Source organism: Myotis brandtii, unplaced genomic scaffold (assembly GCF_000412655.1).
Source record: "Myotis brandtii unplaced genomic scaffold, ASM41265v1 scaffold13, whole genome shotgun sequence".
Taxonomy (NCBI): domain Eukaryota; kingdom Metazoa; phylum Chordata; class Mammalia; order Chiroptera; family Vespertilionidae; genus Myotis; species Myotis brandtii.
In genome coordinates, this window is record NW_005354595.1 from 92,969 (window position 1) to 113,535 (window position 20,567).

A 20,567-nucleotide genomic window follows, 5' to 3' on the forward strand; every position below is an offset into this window, starting at 1 on the left:
ACAGAGGCCCAGCCACCTCCCATCATTCCCATCACAGCACCAGCAACATGACTGCTTTTGCCTTGAAAACTAAGAAAACCACCAGAGTGTGGCTTATATTCAGCCCTCCCCACCCATGTGTAAAAAAGAAGCGTTAGAAGAAGCAGTGGTAACAGGAAAATTGGTAGGGCTAAGAAGTTATTCAACCAAGGCTATTACTGAAAGAGCAAGCCCTGCTGAAGAGGTTTATGACCTAAGTTGCCCTAAAGCCACTAAAACCCCAAGAAACATCTGGAGTGTAAACAGTTATTATTTCTACACTAAAAATAAATGTAGTCAGAAAAGTACTCAATGAGTATGCTGATTTTAAGTAGTCTTTTCTGTTTTATTTACTCTGGTTCTGGTTTAAAATGTGCAGATATAAGTAATAGATAAATATTATGCTGCTTAAATAAATAAAAGTAAGGTGGCTTTGGGCTTGCTTTTTTAATGGAGAACTGGTGGAGTGGACCGTGTGCTAGATCCCTGCTCCCTGAATTACCCACGTCTAAAGAAAGCCCAGCAGCAGCGAGCGGAGGCAGCATTCTGCACCTGGTGGCAGCTGTCCAAACCTCAGGAACAGTGTCTAGGAAGGGGAAACAGTCTTTAAAGGGGCAGCAAATGAGAACTAAAACTCTCCATACTTCAAAAATTGTCATAATGGAAGTGAAATAAGTCAGTTACAGAAAGAAAAGCACCACATGATCTCACTCATATGTGGAACCTAATTAACAAAATAACCTGATGAATGGAGTGGATCCAGAAGCATGGAACAGAGTGCGGAATCTCGGAAGGAAGGCGGGAAAGGGTGGGTGATTGGAAGGTAATCAACCATAAACCTTGTATGCAAAGATGCATAACCCATGGACACAGACAATAGGGTGGTGAAGACCTGGGGCAGGGGCTGGCGGTGGGCTAGAGAGGGTCAAAGGGAGAAAAAGAGGGGAATGTGTAATTCTTTCAACAATATTTATTTTTTAAAAATTGTCATAATGGAAGTGAAGAACTACCCCATCCCACTCAAAAATCAGGCATACTATATAGCAAATGAGAAACCCAAACCCAAAGAGTAATATATATTTACACGGTAAATATATATTACTCTATATATGGGGGAACTGGCCTAAAATGCAAGGCAGAGTTTGCCCATAATTGAAGGGGTGAGAGTTGAGTGAACAGTCTCAGGGAAGAAAATGCAGGAAAGTGAGTAATAAGCTTTAGTGACTTAGTACCTACGGGAATGAGATGAGTGGGCTGCGATTCTTCCAGTTTGTTCCTCAACCAGTCAAAATCCTGGTATCTTCGACGGACAGAATATTCCGGCAGGTCAAACTCCACCCGAGTACTCTGCGAATAAGAATAAAGCAAAATAAGCATAAGGGAATAGGAGCCTATCTTGGCAGAAGGGGAGGGAAAAAACTCTCTGTGAATAACTAGACTGGGCAAGAACACACCTTCCTTCCACCAAACACACAGCCAAAGGGCAGGGTCTACCAGCACGGAATGAGGGTCTGGGCCACAGGGCCCAGTTGAAAATTCAAGGATCTAGAATGAAACGTTCCATGTGCGTGAGTGGTGTTTTGTTTTGGTTTTTTTTACCCTCAGGAAGTGGAACTCAACTATCCCTCAGAATTGTGTTCAGAAACATTTGATTCATTTCCTCCAAGCTTCAGTTTGAGAATTTCTTTTAGCCGAATCACTCCACTGAAGATATTGCTACTGAATCCGAATCTGGGAATCTGTGAAAAGGAATTACATCTCCACTCTCTGATAAATATGTTCACAAGTTTTGCCAAACGCAGGGGGGAAACAAACAAACAAAAAGTAGAAAGAACAGGCCATCAGCTCATTTAGGAGCCAGATTAGATAAAAATGGAAAAGGTTTTGCCTCATTTGCTATATTCTGGCCAGAGCCAAAACCTTGAAATTATATTGTATTTCAGTTGATAAGAAAAAAAAATCTACAAGTAAATAATACCAAAATGTCACTGTATAATAAAAATATTTCTCTCATCCCCCTTCCTGAATTTAATTTTTCTGAAATGTGATTGTAGCATTTTGATCATGAAAATCAATGTTAAGTGAAATTAAATTAATTTACAGGAAAACAAGATTTTTACACATTGATTTGCCCAAACTAAAGTTATGTCTCAGCTAAACCATCTTCTCTATGGGGGTACCAACTGTATGACAGTCACACTTCTCAGGAATTAAAGTACCAAATAAAAATGGCTCAAGCTACATTTTGTAAAATTACCCTTTAAAGCCAAAAGTCTGTTTTAACCACACCACCAAGAATATCTTTAAAACACATAGGAAAGAATTATTCATCAAAGAAAAAGCTGTTAAAGTCTTTGGCGTTGAAAATTATGATTTCACCCTCCCCAAAAGCTGTGCTCACACAGTCTGGGTAAAATCGTGCAGTTAAAGGACTCAGCCTTGGACTGGACCCCAACTAACTCTTTCTGCATCTTTTCCCCTTTTCAGAGTCCCTCGGGTTAGCTTATGCCCATGAAACACAAACTTCTCCTATGATGGAGTATAAGGATGGGAAGATGTGGGGAACTTTATTTAACTTAGGTTTTTGTGATTTACTGGAAGACTCCCCAAAGGAATTAGCACTGTAGAATTGGAAGGGGGGAGGAAGAATACTTAAATCCGAAGAACAAATCACTGATGACAAATTTTCAGGCATACGGATCATGGAAATATTGAGAGCAGGTAGCCTGAGGAACCCTGCCCATGAGCAGTCCCCAAACACCACTAAGCCTCCTGGAGCCTTGGTCTCCTCCACAGTTAGAAGACAGTTGAAAGGATGTTCTTTGAGACTCACAGAGCCCCCCAGCAGGCTCCATTTCCCTGGGTTTTCAGCCTCTTGGGACCTACAGTTCCTTGATATTCTGTTCACTTCTGTCTTTTCTTCCTTCCTTACTCAGCGTCAATTCCATGAGCCATCACTTGGGCCTCTGATTTGCCAATATGCCCCTTCCCCACTGTCCATCCCACAACTCTCGCAGAAATGCAACCATCCACTTCTTGCTCACATAGACCAGGGCGTGTGAGCACATTCCTGAAGGAAAAACAAAGTCAGGCAAACACACTGGTCAACACAATAAATTCCCCAACTGGACCCTCAACACTGGCAAGCAGTCTTTCTTTACTTCCTTAATCAACTCTCTTCCTCATTTTCCACATCAGTTAATACAAAGCCTGTACAAGTTTTCAGAACTTGGAAGCCCCACTTCAAAACTTCCCTATCACTCCCCGTAGAAGACCTCAAACCTCTCCATAGAGAAAACTGCAGCTATAAGCAAAGAACCCTCAACTTTCTGCCACAAAAAGACTCCCCTCCTTTCTCCAGAAATAATGAAAAAAGTCCACCTCCCTCATTAGAGGCCACTCCCTCCCTCCTTCCACTTCTGCTCAGGGTACTACCTCCCCAGTGGCTTTCTACTCTCCAATCTTCAACCCGAAGTCTCCTTCTCCATCCACACTGTCCACCTGGCACTTAAACAAGTTTCATCCATCCTTAAAAAACAAGCGAGAAGCCCACCCCCTCAAATTCACATCCCACTCGTTATTGTTCTTTCCTTAGACTCGCTTTCCTTGCCAAACTACCACCACTCATAATGCCTTTCTTTCCTCTCACACCCTAACCCACTGCAAACTGGGCTCTACCCCACCACATCAATGGCACTGCTCTCCCCAGTCAGCAATGACCTTCTTGCCATTAAATCTTACGTCTATTTTGTAATCCTCATCTATAACTGATCTTTCAGCAAGATTCAGCCTGTTGAACCACTGAGGCATTTGAAAAGAAAAACTAGTTGGGGCATAAGTGTTGGTAATGACTGGTGATAGAGTAAAAGACAAGAGGAGGATGGCTTTTAACCTCCAGTCTGCTTCCACATCATCCTCAGTGTCAACAGCAGCGGTAGTAAACCACAGTGCTTGGGTAGGCAGGGGAAGGCGGGGGGGAGGGGTGGGGGGGGGAGGGAATCCTCTCTTAAAAATCATGTCATGTCCTGAGTCCAAGTTCTAGCTTCACCATGTATTAGTTGCATGTCTCTGAGCAATTTTCTTACTATCTCTATGTCTCAGATTCCTCATCTGCAAAATAAAAATACCACCGGTACCTATTTCACTGCATATGAGGATTAACTGATGATACATTTAAAGCACTTAGCACAAAATAAGTGACAGCTCATCCATACCGCAAAGCACACTATTGCACACTCAGAAATCACAGCATAAAAGCATGTTTACTGGCATTTAGTAGCATAGAAAGACATTTGCAAAATAGTAAGTGAATTGACAGCATGTAAAATACTCATTTTTGTAAATGAATAGAGACAAATGGTTCCTAAAGTTGTAAGTGATTATTTCTGGCTAGAGAGCTTACAGATAATTTCTTTCACTGTTTTAGCTTGGTTGTATTTTCCACAAAGAGCACATATTACTTATATAAAATAAAATGTAAAGGGTTTCTATTGCAAACAAATACAGCACATGGTAAGTGCTCAATAATTAGCTATTATGATGACGTTACTTTCCAGGAGCCAGCTGAGAAAATCGCCAATTCAGCCTGAAAAGATCTCTCCGCCATGAGGAAGATAAAAAACCCATGACTTAGATTTGCTTTGCCTACACTGACTCTCAGCCCTAGACTCATTTCTTTTTTAATTTTTTATGTATTTATTTTGAGAAAGAGAGAAAGAGAGATTTGTTGTTCCACTTTTTAATCAAACTCATTGTTTGATTCCTGTATGTGCCCTGACCAGGGATCGAACCCGCAACCTTCCATATCGGGACGACACTCTAACCAACGGAATCCCTAGGCTCATTTTAGCTCAGACAAAAGCAGCTCTATATTTTGTCCAGCTTTGGTTATCAGGAATCTGAAGCAGGACTGGGAATCAAAGCTCAAAGTAACAGAGTAAGTGTAGGTACGACCTTGTCCTCTGACCATTAACTTTGCTTGAGAACCTCAGTAGATGTATGGGCCCTGGGACAGGAACAGGTGTTTGGGACCCTGTGTTCCTGTTTGTCCTCTCTCTCTCACCCTCGCACTTCTCTACGAATCTTTAACACAACATTCAGAAAGAAGGCTCCAAATGCATCACCAAGACATTAAACCTGGTGTCGCTATTTGGAACAGGAAGAGAAAAAGACTCTGGTCTGAGATCAGAAGTGGAATTGACAGTAATCAGTAAAACTTAATACTGCAACACGTTTACCTGGAGGTGTTAACATCGCAGCCAAACGAAAATGTGGGATTGGAACTTGGAAAAGGTTATACTGAGACATTATTTGACTTATAGGAAATCAAACAGCCCCAGGAAAAGGAATAGAAATAAGACCACAATGAGAAAGGGGAAGGAAGCAAGTAAAGAGAAGAGGCACAAGAGCGAGCATGTGCAGTAGCCTGTGAAACAAGGCCCTGGAGTATTAGCATTTGGGAGGTGAACTGTAGGGCCCAGAAGTAAAGTAAAGGTGGGAAAACATCCAGGGAGGCAAGCATCGCTGTGCAGCCAGGCAGGCAGTCACCTTGTCATCCAGCTGTTCAGAGCACAAATTCAAGAAAAACAGGTTTTGCATTTCACTGACTGCAGGTTAAAAAATAAGCTGACCCTAGGGGAAAAAATAAGTAACTGGAAATAATTCATGGGAATACATTATATCAACCTAGGACAGTGATGGCGAACCTTTTGAGCTCAGCGTGTCAGCATTTTGAAAAACCCTAACTTAACTCTGGTGCCATGTCACATATAGAAATTTTTTGATATTTGCAACCATAGTAAAACAAAGACTTACATTTTTGATATTTATTTTATATATTTAAATGCCATTTAACAAAGAAAAATCAACCAAAAAATGAGTTCGCGTGTCACCTCTGACACGCATGTCATAGGTTCGCCATCACTGACCTAGGACTTCTGAGGAGATAATACACATCCAAGCACCTAGCCCATAGTGCCTGGGAAGCAGTAGGTACCCAATGGCAATGGCAATGGGGGAACACTGTGTAAGTGCATGTGTATGTGACAAATTTTCAAATGTGAACCAGGTGTGAGAGGACAAGGCAGTAATATCATAGTGGCACATAGCAAAAAGTCCATAACTATTAGTTTCCATCCTTCTCTTACTCCTTCTCCCCCTACCATCAAGTCTAATTATACCAAATTATAATTATGGGATCATCACAGAGATTTAGGTTAATACAACGATTTATAAGTTTCAAATGCAATGTGATAATAATACATTAAATAGTATCATGATAGAAAATAAGTGAATGTAGAGTTGACCCTTGAAAATCACAGGGATTAGGGGTGCTGATCCCCACACACACATCCATATAACTTTTGACTCTCAAACAACTTAACTACTAATAGCCTACTGTTAACCAATAATGTGAACAGTCAATTAACACATATTTTGTATGTTATATGTAGTGTATGCTGTGTTCTTACAATAAAGTAATCTAGAGAAAAGAAAATTTTATTATGAAAATACCTATACAGTATTTAATGAAAAAATCCATGTATAAGTGGACCTACACCATTCAAACCCATGTTGTTGAAGAATCAACTATATAAGGATTAAAGTTTTCTTTGAAAGACTGTAGTCACAATTTCTCTTGCATTTTAAGATTAAAAACACTTACATATAATCCTTTTAATCTGAATGTATCTACTCTCTCAGAAAGCCGTACCCACAATTATAAAAAGGGAACAGAACTGTACAAAAGGAGAGAGAAAGCAAAGGCAGAAATCATGGAGGGAGGACTCTCATTCTCCAAGACCAATCAACACGGGATCAAGATAACAAAGGGACCTACTTTGGTGGTGATCCTGTACGTGATATAGGTCTCCATTGTACAGACATGCTTCTTGGGATCATCAACGGTGACAAAGAGATCCCTGGTCTCGCCATCGATGTCGTCATCAAGCTGAAGTCTGTTGAGAAGGGAAGATGAAGAAGCTGGACTCGAAGTGCCTGCTGGCGTTCCACCGTTGGGCAAAATGAGATCCTGAAAGAAGAAAAAAATCACCTTACAAATTAAATGAAAACATACACCTGGAGAATATCAGCAAAAGTAGTCAGTTTAGCCAAACCAATGAACACCTCTAAATACAAACAAACAAAACTTCCAAAGAGTCTGAGCCTCTCCTCACATAACGTTTAAGTGAACAGTTCTTTTATGACCAAGAGAAACAAGCCATGGCCGAGCTCTACACCAGATTCACACTGACTCATCTTCCAGCAAAGACTGGAGGAACCAACAGAAGCAAATAATTCAGTCAGAATATAAAACCCCACCATCATCAGACCTCAACAGCGAAAGAACTTGGTGAGCACATCACATACTCTTTCCCACTTTCTCACCTACCACCTGGGCCCAAGTAAACATTAAGGGACCTGAACCCTCTAAAATATTTAACACATTTAAAAATTCAATTAACCAACATGAAGAGACAACTAAATATTTTGTACCTCCTGAAAGAAGCTCATTCACAAAACTACCTATGAAGTATAATTGCCAAAAACCTGAATCTGAGTCCTGAACAAATCGCTGTACACAAGAAAAATTTACAGGAAATACAGAGGAGTGAGGATGATATTAACAATATTATGAGGATGCAGTCAGCAAAATCCTTACTATGTGAAATTAAAGAGAGCTAAAAACCCAGTTTCTTCAATAAATAAATTGCAAAGAAAAAAAAGAGATAGAGATAGGAGAACCTAGAGATGTAAAAAACTTAAGAACTTAAGAGACTTCTAAAAAATTACAATGGAACCTGATTAAAATAAAATGTTAAAAGATTTTGAGACACTCAGGAAAATTTGAATAGTGGTCAGTTATGGGATGATATTAAGAAATTTTTAGGGGCTCTGGCTGGGGACCTCAGTTGGTTAGAACATCATCCTGTTATGTCAAGGATGTAGGTTTGATCCCCAATCAGGGCACATACAAGAATCAACCAATGAATGCATGAATAAGTAGAACAACAAATATCTCTCTCTCTCTCTCTCTCTCTCTCTCTCAAATCAATTTTTATCAAAAAGAAAGAAAAGAAATTATTAGGTGTGATAACAGAAGCATTAAGATTTACAAAGTCTTCATCTTTTAGAAATATATACTAAAATACTCATGGATGATATGATAGGATGTCTAAAATTTGCTTCAAAATAATTAAGGATGGGTAGGTGGGGATATAGATACTATAAGATGCCTCATCGTTGATAATTGTTGAAGCTGGTAATTGCAGGTCCATTATACAATTCTCTCCTTTTCTGTAAATGTTTAAAATTTTCCACAATCAAAAAAAAATTGGAAGGGGTGGAATGGGGGCTGTGGGCAAGTGCCAGGAAAAAAAGAGAAGCAAAGATTTTTTAAAATTATGGACTTCTTTCTCTTTAGGCCCTAGTAGGAAACCATTTGAATAAATTATGTCCCTAATATACAAAAAGGTGCAATCTTACAGTTTTCTTTGGTTTTAAGATTTGACAACAGAACAAAGCCTTGTCTAGATGTAAAACTTCTGAATGTCACTTTGCTATCACCAGGAGCAAACACTGAGGAATATGGCAAGAAAGCGAGGTGGCACCATGGAAAGTGCCTTGATCAGGAATGCAGAAAACATTCCTGACCCATGGGTCTGAGAGCCCAGGATGGGGTGGAAGATGCCTTCTCCTGACATCCCTATTCTTTTTTTTTTTTTTTGGTCTAAAATTTTACATATGTCTCCTTTTCTTCCTCTTGCCCCCTCCCCACCACCTAGCCATTCCTACCCCGGACAAGCCCCCACCACCCCAGTGTCTGAGTCATTAGTTATGCTAATATGCATGCATACAAGTCCTTTGGTTTCTCTCTAACCCCCCCTTCCCTGCCATTTGTCCCTGGATCTATTCTTGTTCATCAAATTATGTTGACCTTTATTAGGGTTCTTTCTGACCATGTACATCAGTGGTGAAAGTTGAAAACCACTCCTTCTGCCTTGCCATGCTGTTGCAAATGGTAAAAGTTCCTTCTTTTTTATAGGCACCCCTGTTCTTGCCTGCAGGCTGGATATGAGCCCCCAGATTAGAGAACACACAGGAAATTAGAGGTCAACCTAGTGATCATATTCATGAGCTCCAGCTAATCCTGGGACATCTGGGAAGAGGGCTTGGACAAGACAGAGGGAAGCAAGGCCTGGGGTCAAGGGCGATGTCACCAATTCCGATAATTTAACCACACACTCGATTACGCAACAGCAAAAATATGTTTGTAGCTACTGAAAGGGTACCATTTTCACAGAAGGTGCTCCTGAGAATGGACCCCACCTCCACTTCACCTCGGCGGGGAAAGCAAAGTCCTCAGCAGCTGCTCTGGTTGTGGGCGTGACTGCGAGCCCGGCTGCAGCAGCCGCCAGCTGGTTCTGCCTGCTTGCTCAGCATGCTGACACCACAGAGCACGGGTATCTGGGGATCTCAGAGAGACACCTTCTCTGAAGCTCCGAGATAACTGTCATGTTTTCATCATTTCAATAAATATTTAAACAGGCACTGTGCTTGGCATTGCAGGGACCCACCCTAACATTTCATCAACACTCGGGCCATGGGCCCCAGAATGACTCTATCGGTGGCAAAAGATTGCACAAGAAGAAGAATTCAACATCTTTACTCAGATAAACCAAGCAGCTCACACAGCAGTTTTCCACAAGTCTGGCCTAGGCCGATCCTAGCAGCCTCATTTCTCACCACACCAGCTCCCGGAACCCACCGGGCCGTCTCGCATTCCTGGTCTTTGCTGCAAAGCCCCCTCCTCTCTTTTATGTACAGGTCTCCAGGTATCACACCGGCATCTGCTCAAATTCCCCTTCCCCTGGGAACCCTTTCTTGACCCACTCCTTGGCAGAATGAGTCACTTCCTTCTCAAAACTTTGAAGCAATTGTCACAGTTTTAATAATTTACATGTATAACATCCACAGACACTGTGAGTCCCCAACGACTGTAATTGTGCCGTGTGTGTGTGTGTGTGTGTGTGTGTGTGTGTGTGTGTGTGTGTGTGTGTGTGTAATGGTTTGCAGGTCTCCCGGTGACTCCCAGCCAACCTCCCTAACCTTTGCTATGGGGACTTCAGCCAATAACCTTCCAGGAACAGCCCACACAGAGTCTGAAATGTTTTGGCCAGACAGTGGGACGTGAACTATGTCTCAAATCAGTTGGTGGGGGAGGGAAGGGAGAGTCAGTCCTCCGGATCCGTGACACACTGCACGTTCTTTCCTCGTAGGGGTGTGTGACCACGGAAAACACTCGCACTCCTGCTGTGGGTATTACACAGACAATTATTTGAGCTCATACAAACAGCACCAAGCTACCAGTATCTGTAGTTTCCTAAAAAGGGGTGCTACCAGCGCAGGTTTCCATGGCACCTCTGGACACAGTGCTTCCACATTCTTATTTTATTGCACCCCACATGGGCCTCGTGAGGTTAGCAGGACAGACATGGTCTCTGCTGATGAGGAAGTAGATCCAAAACGCTTAAGGAACGTGTTCAAATGTAGCGACACTAGTCATTGCTATGCTAAGAGTGGAGCCAGGTTTCTGGTTCCTACTTCAAGGTTCTTATCAAACTGAATCCCCTTAAGGTGGCTTTTCCCAACCCAACGTGGCCCCTCATCTCCACTCTCTGGCCATAAATCCATTTGGGGAAACACGAGGCTTCTGTTTCTGAAGCCAGTCAAGAAAAGCTAACATTTTCCTTGGGGTCTTAATACAAGGTGTTCCCCAAAGGATTCCCCTCAAAATATGGTCCTCGTGTGGAGAGAAAATATGAAAACCCTGGGAGGAAAGGGCAGAGGGTGAGGTGGACGGAAGGGCCCAGGTCCCCCTGCCCTCAGAGTCGCCCAGCAATGGATCTGCTGCGCTGAGAGACAGAGGCTAGAGCAGGTGTCGTGGGGGAGCAGCACCTTTACGACCACTGTGACCTACAGAATTTGAGAAGTGAAAGATCCTCTTGGCTCAGCACAAAAGCCTCCTGTTTTAGTTTTGCTCTCCCATAGTCAGTCCTCCAACCGCAGCCAGAGTGCTCTTTGAAAAAGGTTAATCATTGTTAAATATAGTTAATAACACTGTATTGCATATTCGGAATCTGTTGAGAGTAGATCTTGAAAGTTCTCATCACAAGGAAAAACCTTCAGAAGAGCTTGAAAAGCCTCTGAAGGCATCCTTACGGCTCAGGGGAGGAGGAGAGGTCTCTGAATGTGCAGACTGTACCTGACTGGCCTCATCTTCCCCACCCCTCCCCAGTCCACCCCGGCTCCTGCCAGCACACAGAGATGCTTGAAGAATGAATATACCCTACACAAACTCAACGGAACATTCTTCTTTATTTTTTAAAAATATACTTTTATTGATTCCAGAGAGGAAGGGAGAGAGATAGAAACATCAATGATGACAGAGAATCACTAATCAGCTGCCTCCTGCATGCCCTCCACTGGGGATCGAGCCTGCAACCCGGGAATTGGACCATGACCTCCTGGTTCATAGGTCAACGCTCAACCACTGAGCACCACTGGCTGAGTTGAACAGAACATTCTTGATTGCTGACTTCATCATAAAGTTTTACAGTTTGGCCCACTTTGGAGAATAAATTCAAAGGAAAAATCCCAAAAATGTTTTGTTCAAAGATGTTCCTAACAGCAAAGAACACAGAGTGAACTCTGGAAAAACCCCAATGGCACAATGACCAGGAAACAATTGTGTTTACCAATTAGAATGTTACGCACTCAAAATCACAAATGTAGACTCTTGTCTAGATAAACTCAGTGAATTTTTGCGTTCTTCTTCTTTTCACCCTCCGGGTCCTAACCTAACAACCTAGAGCAGTGGTCGGCAAACTCATTAGTCAACAGCCAAATATCAACAGTACTTCTTCAAAACAGACTCGCCCAGGCTGAAAACCGACTTCTGCGCATGAACCACGAAGTTTCAATCTCACTGTACACGCGCCCGCACGTGGTATTTTGTGGAAGAGCCACACTCAAGGGGCCACTCAAGGGGCCAAAGAGCCGCATGTGGCTCACGAGCCGTAGTTTGCCAACCACGGGCCTAGAGAATGGGAGGGAAAGAGCAGTAGGGAAGAAAGGAAGGAAGGGAGGGAGGGAGGGAGGGAGGCAGGGAGGGAAGGAAGGAAAGAGAGAAACAGTGGCTGAAATTGTACCAGATTGGAAACTAGGAAAGGGTGCAATCCAAAACTTTCAAAAATTTTTTACTGGATACGATTGGGACACAACTGAGAAAAGAACTAAGAGGTATCTTTAACCCACGGCACTGAGGTTACTTACATTAGCAAGGTTACCTAAGAAGTAGCAAATGTCCTGAACAACTCACATCCACTCTAATTTGTAAATGCCATTGTCTAGGGAGCACGGGAGAGTGGAAGGGCCCACAGTGGGGCAGAGCAAGACCACCAGAGTGTCTCGCTGTATCAAAAAGGGGATGTCAAGCACAGGCAGATACACCATGTGAGGCCCACCAGCAGAGGGCACCCTGCCCACATGGCTTCATCTAACCATGGTGGTAGAGATGTAACAGAAAGATCTGAGCAACTTGAAGGCAACTGGGTCAGCTGCCCTGGGCAGGTCCACCAAGCGCAGAGCAGGCGAGACGGCACATCCGGAAGGGGTGGTCTCTACGCAGATGGGAGGGCACCTAGAACAAGAAGGAAGCCAGGCTACACTGGGTCCAACAGAGAGGAACCAGGCCAAGTTTCCCTGACCAACTGTCCAGGACCCTGGTTTGCTTTCTTCTGACCCTTTCCCCACTGACAAATCACTCTGCCCATCTGTCAGCTGATTACTCAACTCAACCTAAGATCCAAGGAGACAATTCTAACATCAAGTAGAAACACAGGGGATCCAATAATTCAATTGTTCTGATGGGAGGCAACTCGCAGGCCTACATTACAGCTCATCAGACACAAGTATACCGAAAAATACATCCATCTGCACTATCTCATCATTCAGACACAAGAAAACCAAAATATGAAGAAAGAAGCATAGTCCTCAAGAGCACATATATACATTTGAAAAAAATTTATCCCATGAGATAGAATACTTTAGGCTACATCTATGTTGTACTTCCATTTAAAATAAGTGGGAGAGGGAATTTAAAAGTTAAAGGAAAATGGAAGAATAAAAAATTAAAGCACAAATTGAAAACAGAAAAGTAAAAGCTATAAGCAAAAATTTATTCTTCTAAAAGATAAATTAGATCAATGAAAGCTTAGGAAGCCTAATCAATATAGAAAGGGGGTAGGGAGAGCAGGCAATAACTCTTAAGTGTTACCTCTCTGTATGACTGACTGTAAATTATAAAAATGTGCTATGAATAACTACGCTAATAAACTTGGAAGTCTATATGAGTATATGGCCAAAGTGAAGTTAAGATGAAATAGAAAACCTAAACAAATAAATAGCCACATAACTTGTCAGAGCACTTTTACTAACAAGCAAGCTTCCCTCCAAAGTAATCTAAAATTTTAATACACATAAAATGGAGAAAACGATTCAAAACACTTTAAAATGGCAAATCTGAACGGATGTAAAGCATGTACTAAATCATTTACTAAACAATTCAGTGACAAAAGGAGAGGACACAAACTATCTGGTAGACGGTATTGTCGTTTGCAGTTATTAACTCCCTTTGCAGTGGTTCTCAACTTTCCTAATGCCGCGACCCTTTAATACAGTTCCTCATGTTGTAGTGACCCCCAACCATAAAATTATTTTCGTTGCTACTTCATAACTGTAATTTTGCTACTGTTATGAATCGTAATGTAAACATCTGATATGCTATATGTGCTTTCCGATGGTCGCGACCCACAGGTTGAGAACCACTGCTTTAGAGGATTATACATTCTTTCTATTGCCCAGTGACTGCCTGCAGGACACATCTCCACTCCACTGACTTTCAGTGTGACTTCCTCAGTGGCACGTAAGCGAATGTGACATACACCAGATGGGAGCAGACAGTTTAGGAGCCACTGCATGATCCTACCAGCTCTCTTGTTCTCTCTCCTCTGCCTTGAAACTGGCATGGCCCAAACAGGGCTGCTCCTTCAGAATGAAAGTCTTGTGGAAAAGAGCCACAGCGACTGACTTGCAGCCACCGGACACGCAGGGGGACTTAGAAATGAATGACTGCTGCAAACCTTTGAATTTTGCGAGTTGTTAATTACCACAGTAAGGATGACTAATATATGTAATTATTTAAAAGTCTCTATCATTTTTTAAATCTAGATAGGAAATAGTTGCGATAAACAGTATAAAGTTTTAAGGTGTGGGGATTTGTTTCTGTAGAATTATTCAAATGTATCTTAACGATATGTCCTAAGTTATGGGACCCTTCTTGCTTATTAGTGGGAAGTTGAGTCCTCCTTCCCTCCCACCCCCACTCTGGAATCCTTATCTCAAATATTCTCCAAAACCTCCACAGATGCCTGCACAAGTATCTCTAAGTTCCCAGGGCTGAGCAGTCTGTGGTTTCTAGCATCTTCCCCGAAAAGTCGTATTTTCCTACTTAGGATTCTGGACCATTTCTTTTCTTTTTTTTTTTTTTTAAAGGGGAGAATGATGATTTTTATTTTTTAAAATATATTTTATTGATTTTTTACAGAGAGGAAGGGAGAGTGATAGAGAGTTAGAAACATTGATGAGAGAGAAACATCGATCAGCTGCCTCCTGCACACACTCTACTGGGGATGTGCCCGCAACCAAGGTACATGCCCTTGACCGGAATCGAACCTGGGAACTTTCAGTCCGCAGGCCGATGCTCTATCCACTGAGCCAAACCGGTCAGGGCTGGACCATTTCTTATGAGGTGAAGACTCTTCTTCTTTAGACCCGGGTTAAGAGACCACCTGTTTTAAAGCTTTGTTTGTAGGTTAACAAAGTTGTTTGGAATGGAAAATGTTTTCCTAGCTTTTCTATTAGTAAACCTGCCATTCAAGTAAAATCTACTCATTGGCCCGATGTAAAACAACACCTCCAGTGAGATCACAGTGAAGTCGAAATGAAAGAGCACAAGTTCACATTCCTTGGCTAAGTGTCCAGTGTCTGTTGCTAGCTTTTTCTAAGAATCTCCTGACTAGCAATCGCTTCTCAAGACATTCTTGTGATTCCTGTGAGCAAAGAGTCCCCCCACTCTCAGCTGAACTTAAACATGATCCCTTTCCATCCCTTCTAAGGAGGATGCACTATTTCAAGCACATATTGAACACCTAATACACACCAGCCAACGTGCCGACACAGGGCTACCAAACAAAATAGGTATGACATCTGTGTCTAAATAACTCAACCTAGCCGGGCATGTGGACACGAAAACCTCTAACTGTGATGCAACACAAAAGGGCTATAATAGAGCTCCAGGCACAATACAGGAAGCAAGCAAAGGATTCTGGGCAACTTGAGAAGAAGGAGTAAATTTGCCACATGGAAAAGCAAGGCAGAGACCATGGCATGAATATCCCAGGCCGAGAAATCACTGCCACCCAAGGAGGAGAGGTATTTCCAAAAGTTTGTCCCTAACTGAATAGTAACTAAGACCCACAACACGTGGGTTCTGCCTCTATTGCTGGTTAAGTATGGGCATGCCATCGGGGGACTCAAAACCCCAAGCAAACAGCTTTCTAAAGAGGTGAGTTAAACCTCCCCAAAAACACATATTCAAGGAGCATGTGTCTCCGATACCTCTTAACTGTGCTACTTGTTCAGCTTACAATACCTGGTCTTAGTTTACTTGTTTTTGTGCTGCCATCTGACACTGTCCTAAATATACAAAACACACTCAGTGTTTGATGAAATAAGATGCCTATGAAAAATTAAAGGGAAGGCTCTGGCCAGTGTGGCTCAGTTGAGTATCTACTATGCACTGAAAGGTCACTGGTTCAATCAGGGCACATGCCCAGGTTGTGAGTTCAGTCCTCGGTTGGGGTGCATACAGAAGGAAACTGATCGATGTTTCTCTCTCACATCAATGTCTCTCTCTCTCCAACCTCCCTCTCCCTCTGCCTCCCTCTCTTTCTAAAACCAATAAAAAAAAAATAGTTAAAAAAAAATTCTGATGCCTAGGCTCCACCCTGACTTAAATGGTCTGGGATGTAGTCTGGGTGCCAGGATTAAAACAAAATAAAACAAGATAAAATAAATTTTTAAAAATTAAAGGAAAGGACATTTTTGGTGTTCAGAACAAAGACCTACGCAAAACACTATACTATACAAAGCTGAATGTGTACGAGGTGATCAAATGCCTGTTGATGAATCATCACCTCAGACCAAACCTTTTCAGAAACAGGAACCACTCAAGTGAGGAACAGAACAGGGCAGGACTCCACCACAAATAGCAACTGCCAATAGCAACTCCCACACCACTCAGCTGTGCTTTCAAAGAGCCTTGCGCATTTAGCAAGACTAAAGGTGTCCTGGCCTCAGACATCATCTGAAGCGCCTCTACAACAGGGACTCTTTCCCTGGGGTCCATGGGCACCTCACACCAGGATTTTGTGCAAATTTTGCATGTGAGCGTGCAAGTTTGAATCTTCCTTCAGAGAGAACCTGTCATTTTAGAGTCCTAGAAATACCAGCAGGGAAAGAAAGTTAGACACTGCAGATTCTAACCGTCTCTCTAAACTAAAAAGAGGAAACATATACATTTCAATTCCATGAGCTGCCCAAGTCCAAAGTGCCCTCTAGAATACTCTCCCATTCAATTATTTGTGACACATACACCCTACCTTTGGGGGTGGGGACGTCCTTAAACCCTCAACCCAAACCTAAAACTAACCAGGGCTGAGAATTTGGTAAATTAGAAGGAAATATGTGACTATATCCCAATAGGTTTCACCTGCTTGAAGAAATATTTCCCTTCATTTTTTTCTCCTACTGGATGCATAGGGTTCTCCCAATACCAGTTTTGTGGCATTAAACACTGTTGTATTGATTCTGGATTCTGCGCCTTACCACAAAGATGTTTTCCCGTGGAACTCCTCAAAGCCTGAGGCCGTCTCCCCTCGGCATCCTTTTCAGAAGCCTGAAGCGTACCTGCCTCCCGCCCACAGTGCAGATGGGTTTCCAGGCTCAAGATCCACCTGGCTACCTGGCAGCTCCAGATCCAATTCCCATGTTACCACTGACATGGCTCAGACCGGATGTGGGGACTCCTTTTTTTTCCATGGTGACTTGATTCCTTGCGGGGAAAAAAAAAGAGGAGGCACTGAGCAAGCGGGAGTCTGATCATAGTCTAAACAGTAACTAGTAAAAGAAAAAGCAGGACTAGGACATTCTAGAACAGAACTGCTCAAAAGAGTTTCACAACAAGTAACCAGACAGGTAAAGTAGAAAAGAGGCAAGAAGGACATGAAAGAAAAAGGCCTTACACTTAATACTGGTCGGTCTGAGCTCTCACCTGAGCTCAAAGACAAAAACGAGCCCTGTGACTAAGGGCAAGTGGAAGGATTTCAGACCAAGTACAGGTAGCAGAGGGACAGAAACAGATGATGGAAGGAAGTCAAGGAATGAATGAAGAAAAAAAAATCTTACAAACTTATTTGCCTATAAACTATGAGGTTAAAACAGAGTCAGAAAGGAGGTGGGGAGGCGGGGAGGCCTGTTTTGAAGCCAATATACAAGAGATCAGTAAACAGCAAGCCTTTCTCAAGATGCTTTTATTTACACTTCACATATGAGAGAAAAATGTCAACTGTCCAAAGTGAAGAATATTATTATTTTTTAGTTAAGCCTGCTATGGTGGGAGGAGAGCTAACTTTCCTCAAAGCCACTCCTGGGTTTAGCTGTTGGTTTGACAAAATTTAGCTAAAAGGAATAATATATGCATTACAAAAATGTATAGGAATATTCTAAAAACACTTCTATAATATACATAGTTAAATGTTTTAAGCCCCTTTCTCCAAGTAATGAAAAACCTGATTATGTCTCTGAGATGGCGGAGGAAATGGGATAAAGTAATGATCACTTTCTATTTATGCTATAGACCAGAAGAGAGATGTTTTCCAACACCTGGGAGATTTAAGTAGCCCAATTACCAGGATGCTATACTCCCACAAACCACAAATTGGAGGATATGGAAAAAAAAAAACCTATTCATCCACCTATTCATCTAAACAAACACCGATCAAGTTCCCACTGAGGGCCAGGTACTATTCTAGAAGCAGGGGAATGCAAGCTGATAAGGAAGTCACTGGAGGAATCAAGTATTAGGGGTGTGGCACTCACCCAGGACCAACAGCAACGTGATATAAAGTGATAAATACATGCATAAGGAGAAACCGGCTGTGCTAGAGTCTAGAGAAAGTCTGCCCTGGGAGGGAGGCTTTAGAGGGCAGTCTGCCGGCCTCATAGGATGGCAGAGGCCTGGGTTCAAATTCCAGCTCTCCTACCAGCTCTGCAGCCATAAGAAAACAGAATGTGTACACGGTGAACACACCAACGTTCGCTAATGCCGAGAGCACGGGGCAGGTGGTGAGGTAGGCTGTGTGGAGATTCTGGGTGTCTGTGAGAGCCGCTATAAACAGAGACGAGCACTCCCTGGGAGAGAAAGGGGTTCCTGGCCTGCAACGCTGCATCAGCAAAACTGTCCCAGAAGTGCGGCAGCCACAGCTGGAGGACGTCATCCCCACAGACCGTGAGCCCCCGGGGATTAGCTCCAGACTCTGAGGCGGACCCACCTCCTGGGCAATGGCTAGCTTTTAAGCAAGTAAGTGGCAACTATATATAAATTTGATTAAAAGAGTTTAGAAAAAGCACACAGAACAAATATAAAGGGGAGAGTTTAGAGATAGGAGAGGGATCCTCTAGGGAGCTATTATAATGGCCAGGCACCCTCTCCCATCCCCCCGCTCCCATGGGGACCTGAAGAGGAAAGGACAGATGAGAAGTGTGGTCAGCATTAATGTCAAATGGCTTGAGAAACTCTAAGGAACGTTTTCTAGGTAGAAAAAAAAACAAAGTCTGGCCATACCAAGGAATCTGTTTCAAACACAGGTAAGTTTCAGAGGATTAGAAATGCTGCAGTTCTAACAAAAACAAGTAAACCCAAGTTCAACAGCCCTATGTGCTTGTCCTGAAATCCAGAGAGCCCAAGGTTAGGACAAGAGGGAAGTTCTGTCAAAGTGACCGTGTTCCGCAAAGGCCTAAAGCAAGGTCACTGCGTACCCAGGTGAGAGCTGCCTCCCACTAACCTTCAATCATCCACTTCATTGATACCTGATTCGAGTCATTTTTCCACTGTCACAAGCCAGCAACCCTCACTGTGGGAACTCGCATGGGGAATTTTGCATCATAGTCCATCCATTTAAGGAGGTCAGAGGACCAAACAGCCAACCAGCTGTCATCACAGCCTGACTCCGACATGGCCAGAGGGTCCTCCTTGGATCATCTGAACAAATGACCCGAAGAGCAGAGCCAACGATGGCCAGCTGAGCACCTTGGGAGCCTGGGCTCTAAGTTCACTCAAAAACACAGTACAACCCCAAATAAAAAGCAAACTATTGGGGCTAAGAAATGCTGAAGGATTTGGAGACAAAGCCCATACTTTTCACAGCAATCTTGAAGTCATGGAAGATAAAAGAAATTAAATGTTTTAAGCTCACACTCTCTGCCAGGCATTGGGCAAGCTTTACACATTACGTCTCATTTAACCCTTAAAGTAACTCGAAGGTGGGAGAGGTTAAGGGAGATGACCCTTATTATCCGTTTTTCTACAAGAGAACAGGCCTAGGGAGGTTAGAGGGTGGCCCAGCAGAGCTCACCCCAAGAGTCCAGAGCAGAGGCCAGTGGCCTTCCCCCACCTGCCCCCTTGTCACAGGAAATTTCATTAAATAGGCACCTACCGGACGGAGACCCCACCCTACCCCAACCGCCACATTAATCTTTGCATCTTCACCAGCACCCGGTCATGAGCAATCCTTCATGTGTCTCTTCAAACAATTCCTGCTGCGCCAGTGTCAGAGAAATAAATCAAGCCACTTCACTCACGGGATTTCAAGAGCTGGCCAGCTCCAGGGAAGAGCCAACATAAAGGACCAGAAACCATGAACAGCTCCATTTGTCTTGTAGTGATGGGACAGACTGTACCTTGTGTGTGGTGGTGCTGGTTACAGAAACCTATACCTGAAGTGCACAGAACTAAATACACACATGCACCCAAAATGTGTGGTGGTGCTGGTTACAGAAACCTATACATGTGACTGAAGTGCACAGAACTAAATACACACATGCACCCAAACACAATGAGCGCACATAGAACTGGAGAAATCTGAATGAGTTCTGTGGATTGCATTCAAGTCAATTTCCTGGTATTGTTATACAAAGTATTACTATTGGAGGAAACTGGCTAAAAGGCCCCTGGGACCTCCTTATTCACATTTTTTTATAACGTCCTATGAATCTATAATTATTTCAAAATGAAAAGTTTTAAAAATTATTAATTCATGGACTGTACAAAACGGGTAGCTGCCTAGATTTGACCTCTTGGCCTTCGTTTG

The 20,567-nt window shown here is 42.8% G+C and overlaps 1 protein-coding gene across 1 annotated transcript in view; it reads right to left on the reverse strand.

The window, feature by feature from the left end:
• Nucleotides 1-20,567, reverse strand: part of SNX30 (sorting nexin family member 30) — a gene marked incomplete at its 5' end in the record, with an annotated part of 94,334 nt that overhangs the window by 46,092 nt on the left and 27,675 nt on the right. The window contains 2 exons of the mRNA XM_014534450.1: nt 1,255-1,365; nt 6,857-7,048. Coding sequence (XP_014389936.1) covers nt 1,255-1,365; nt 6,857-7,048 — 303 coding nt within the window. The remainder of the gene's footprint in view (nt 1-1,254; nt 1,366-6,856; nt 7,049-20,567) is intronic.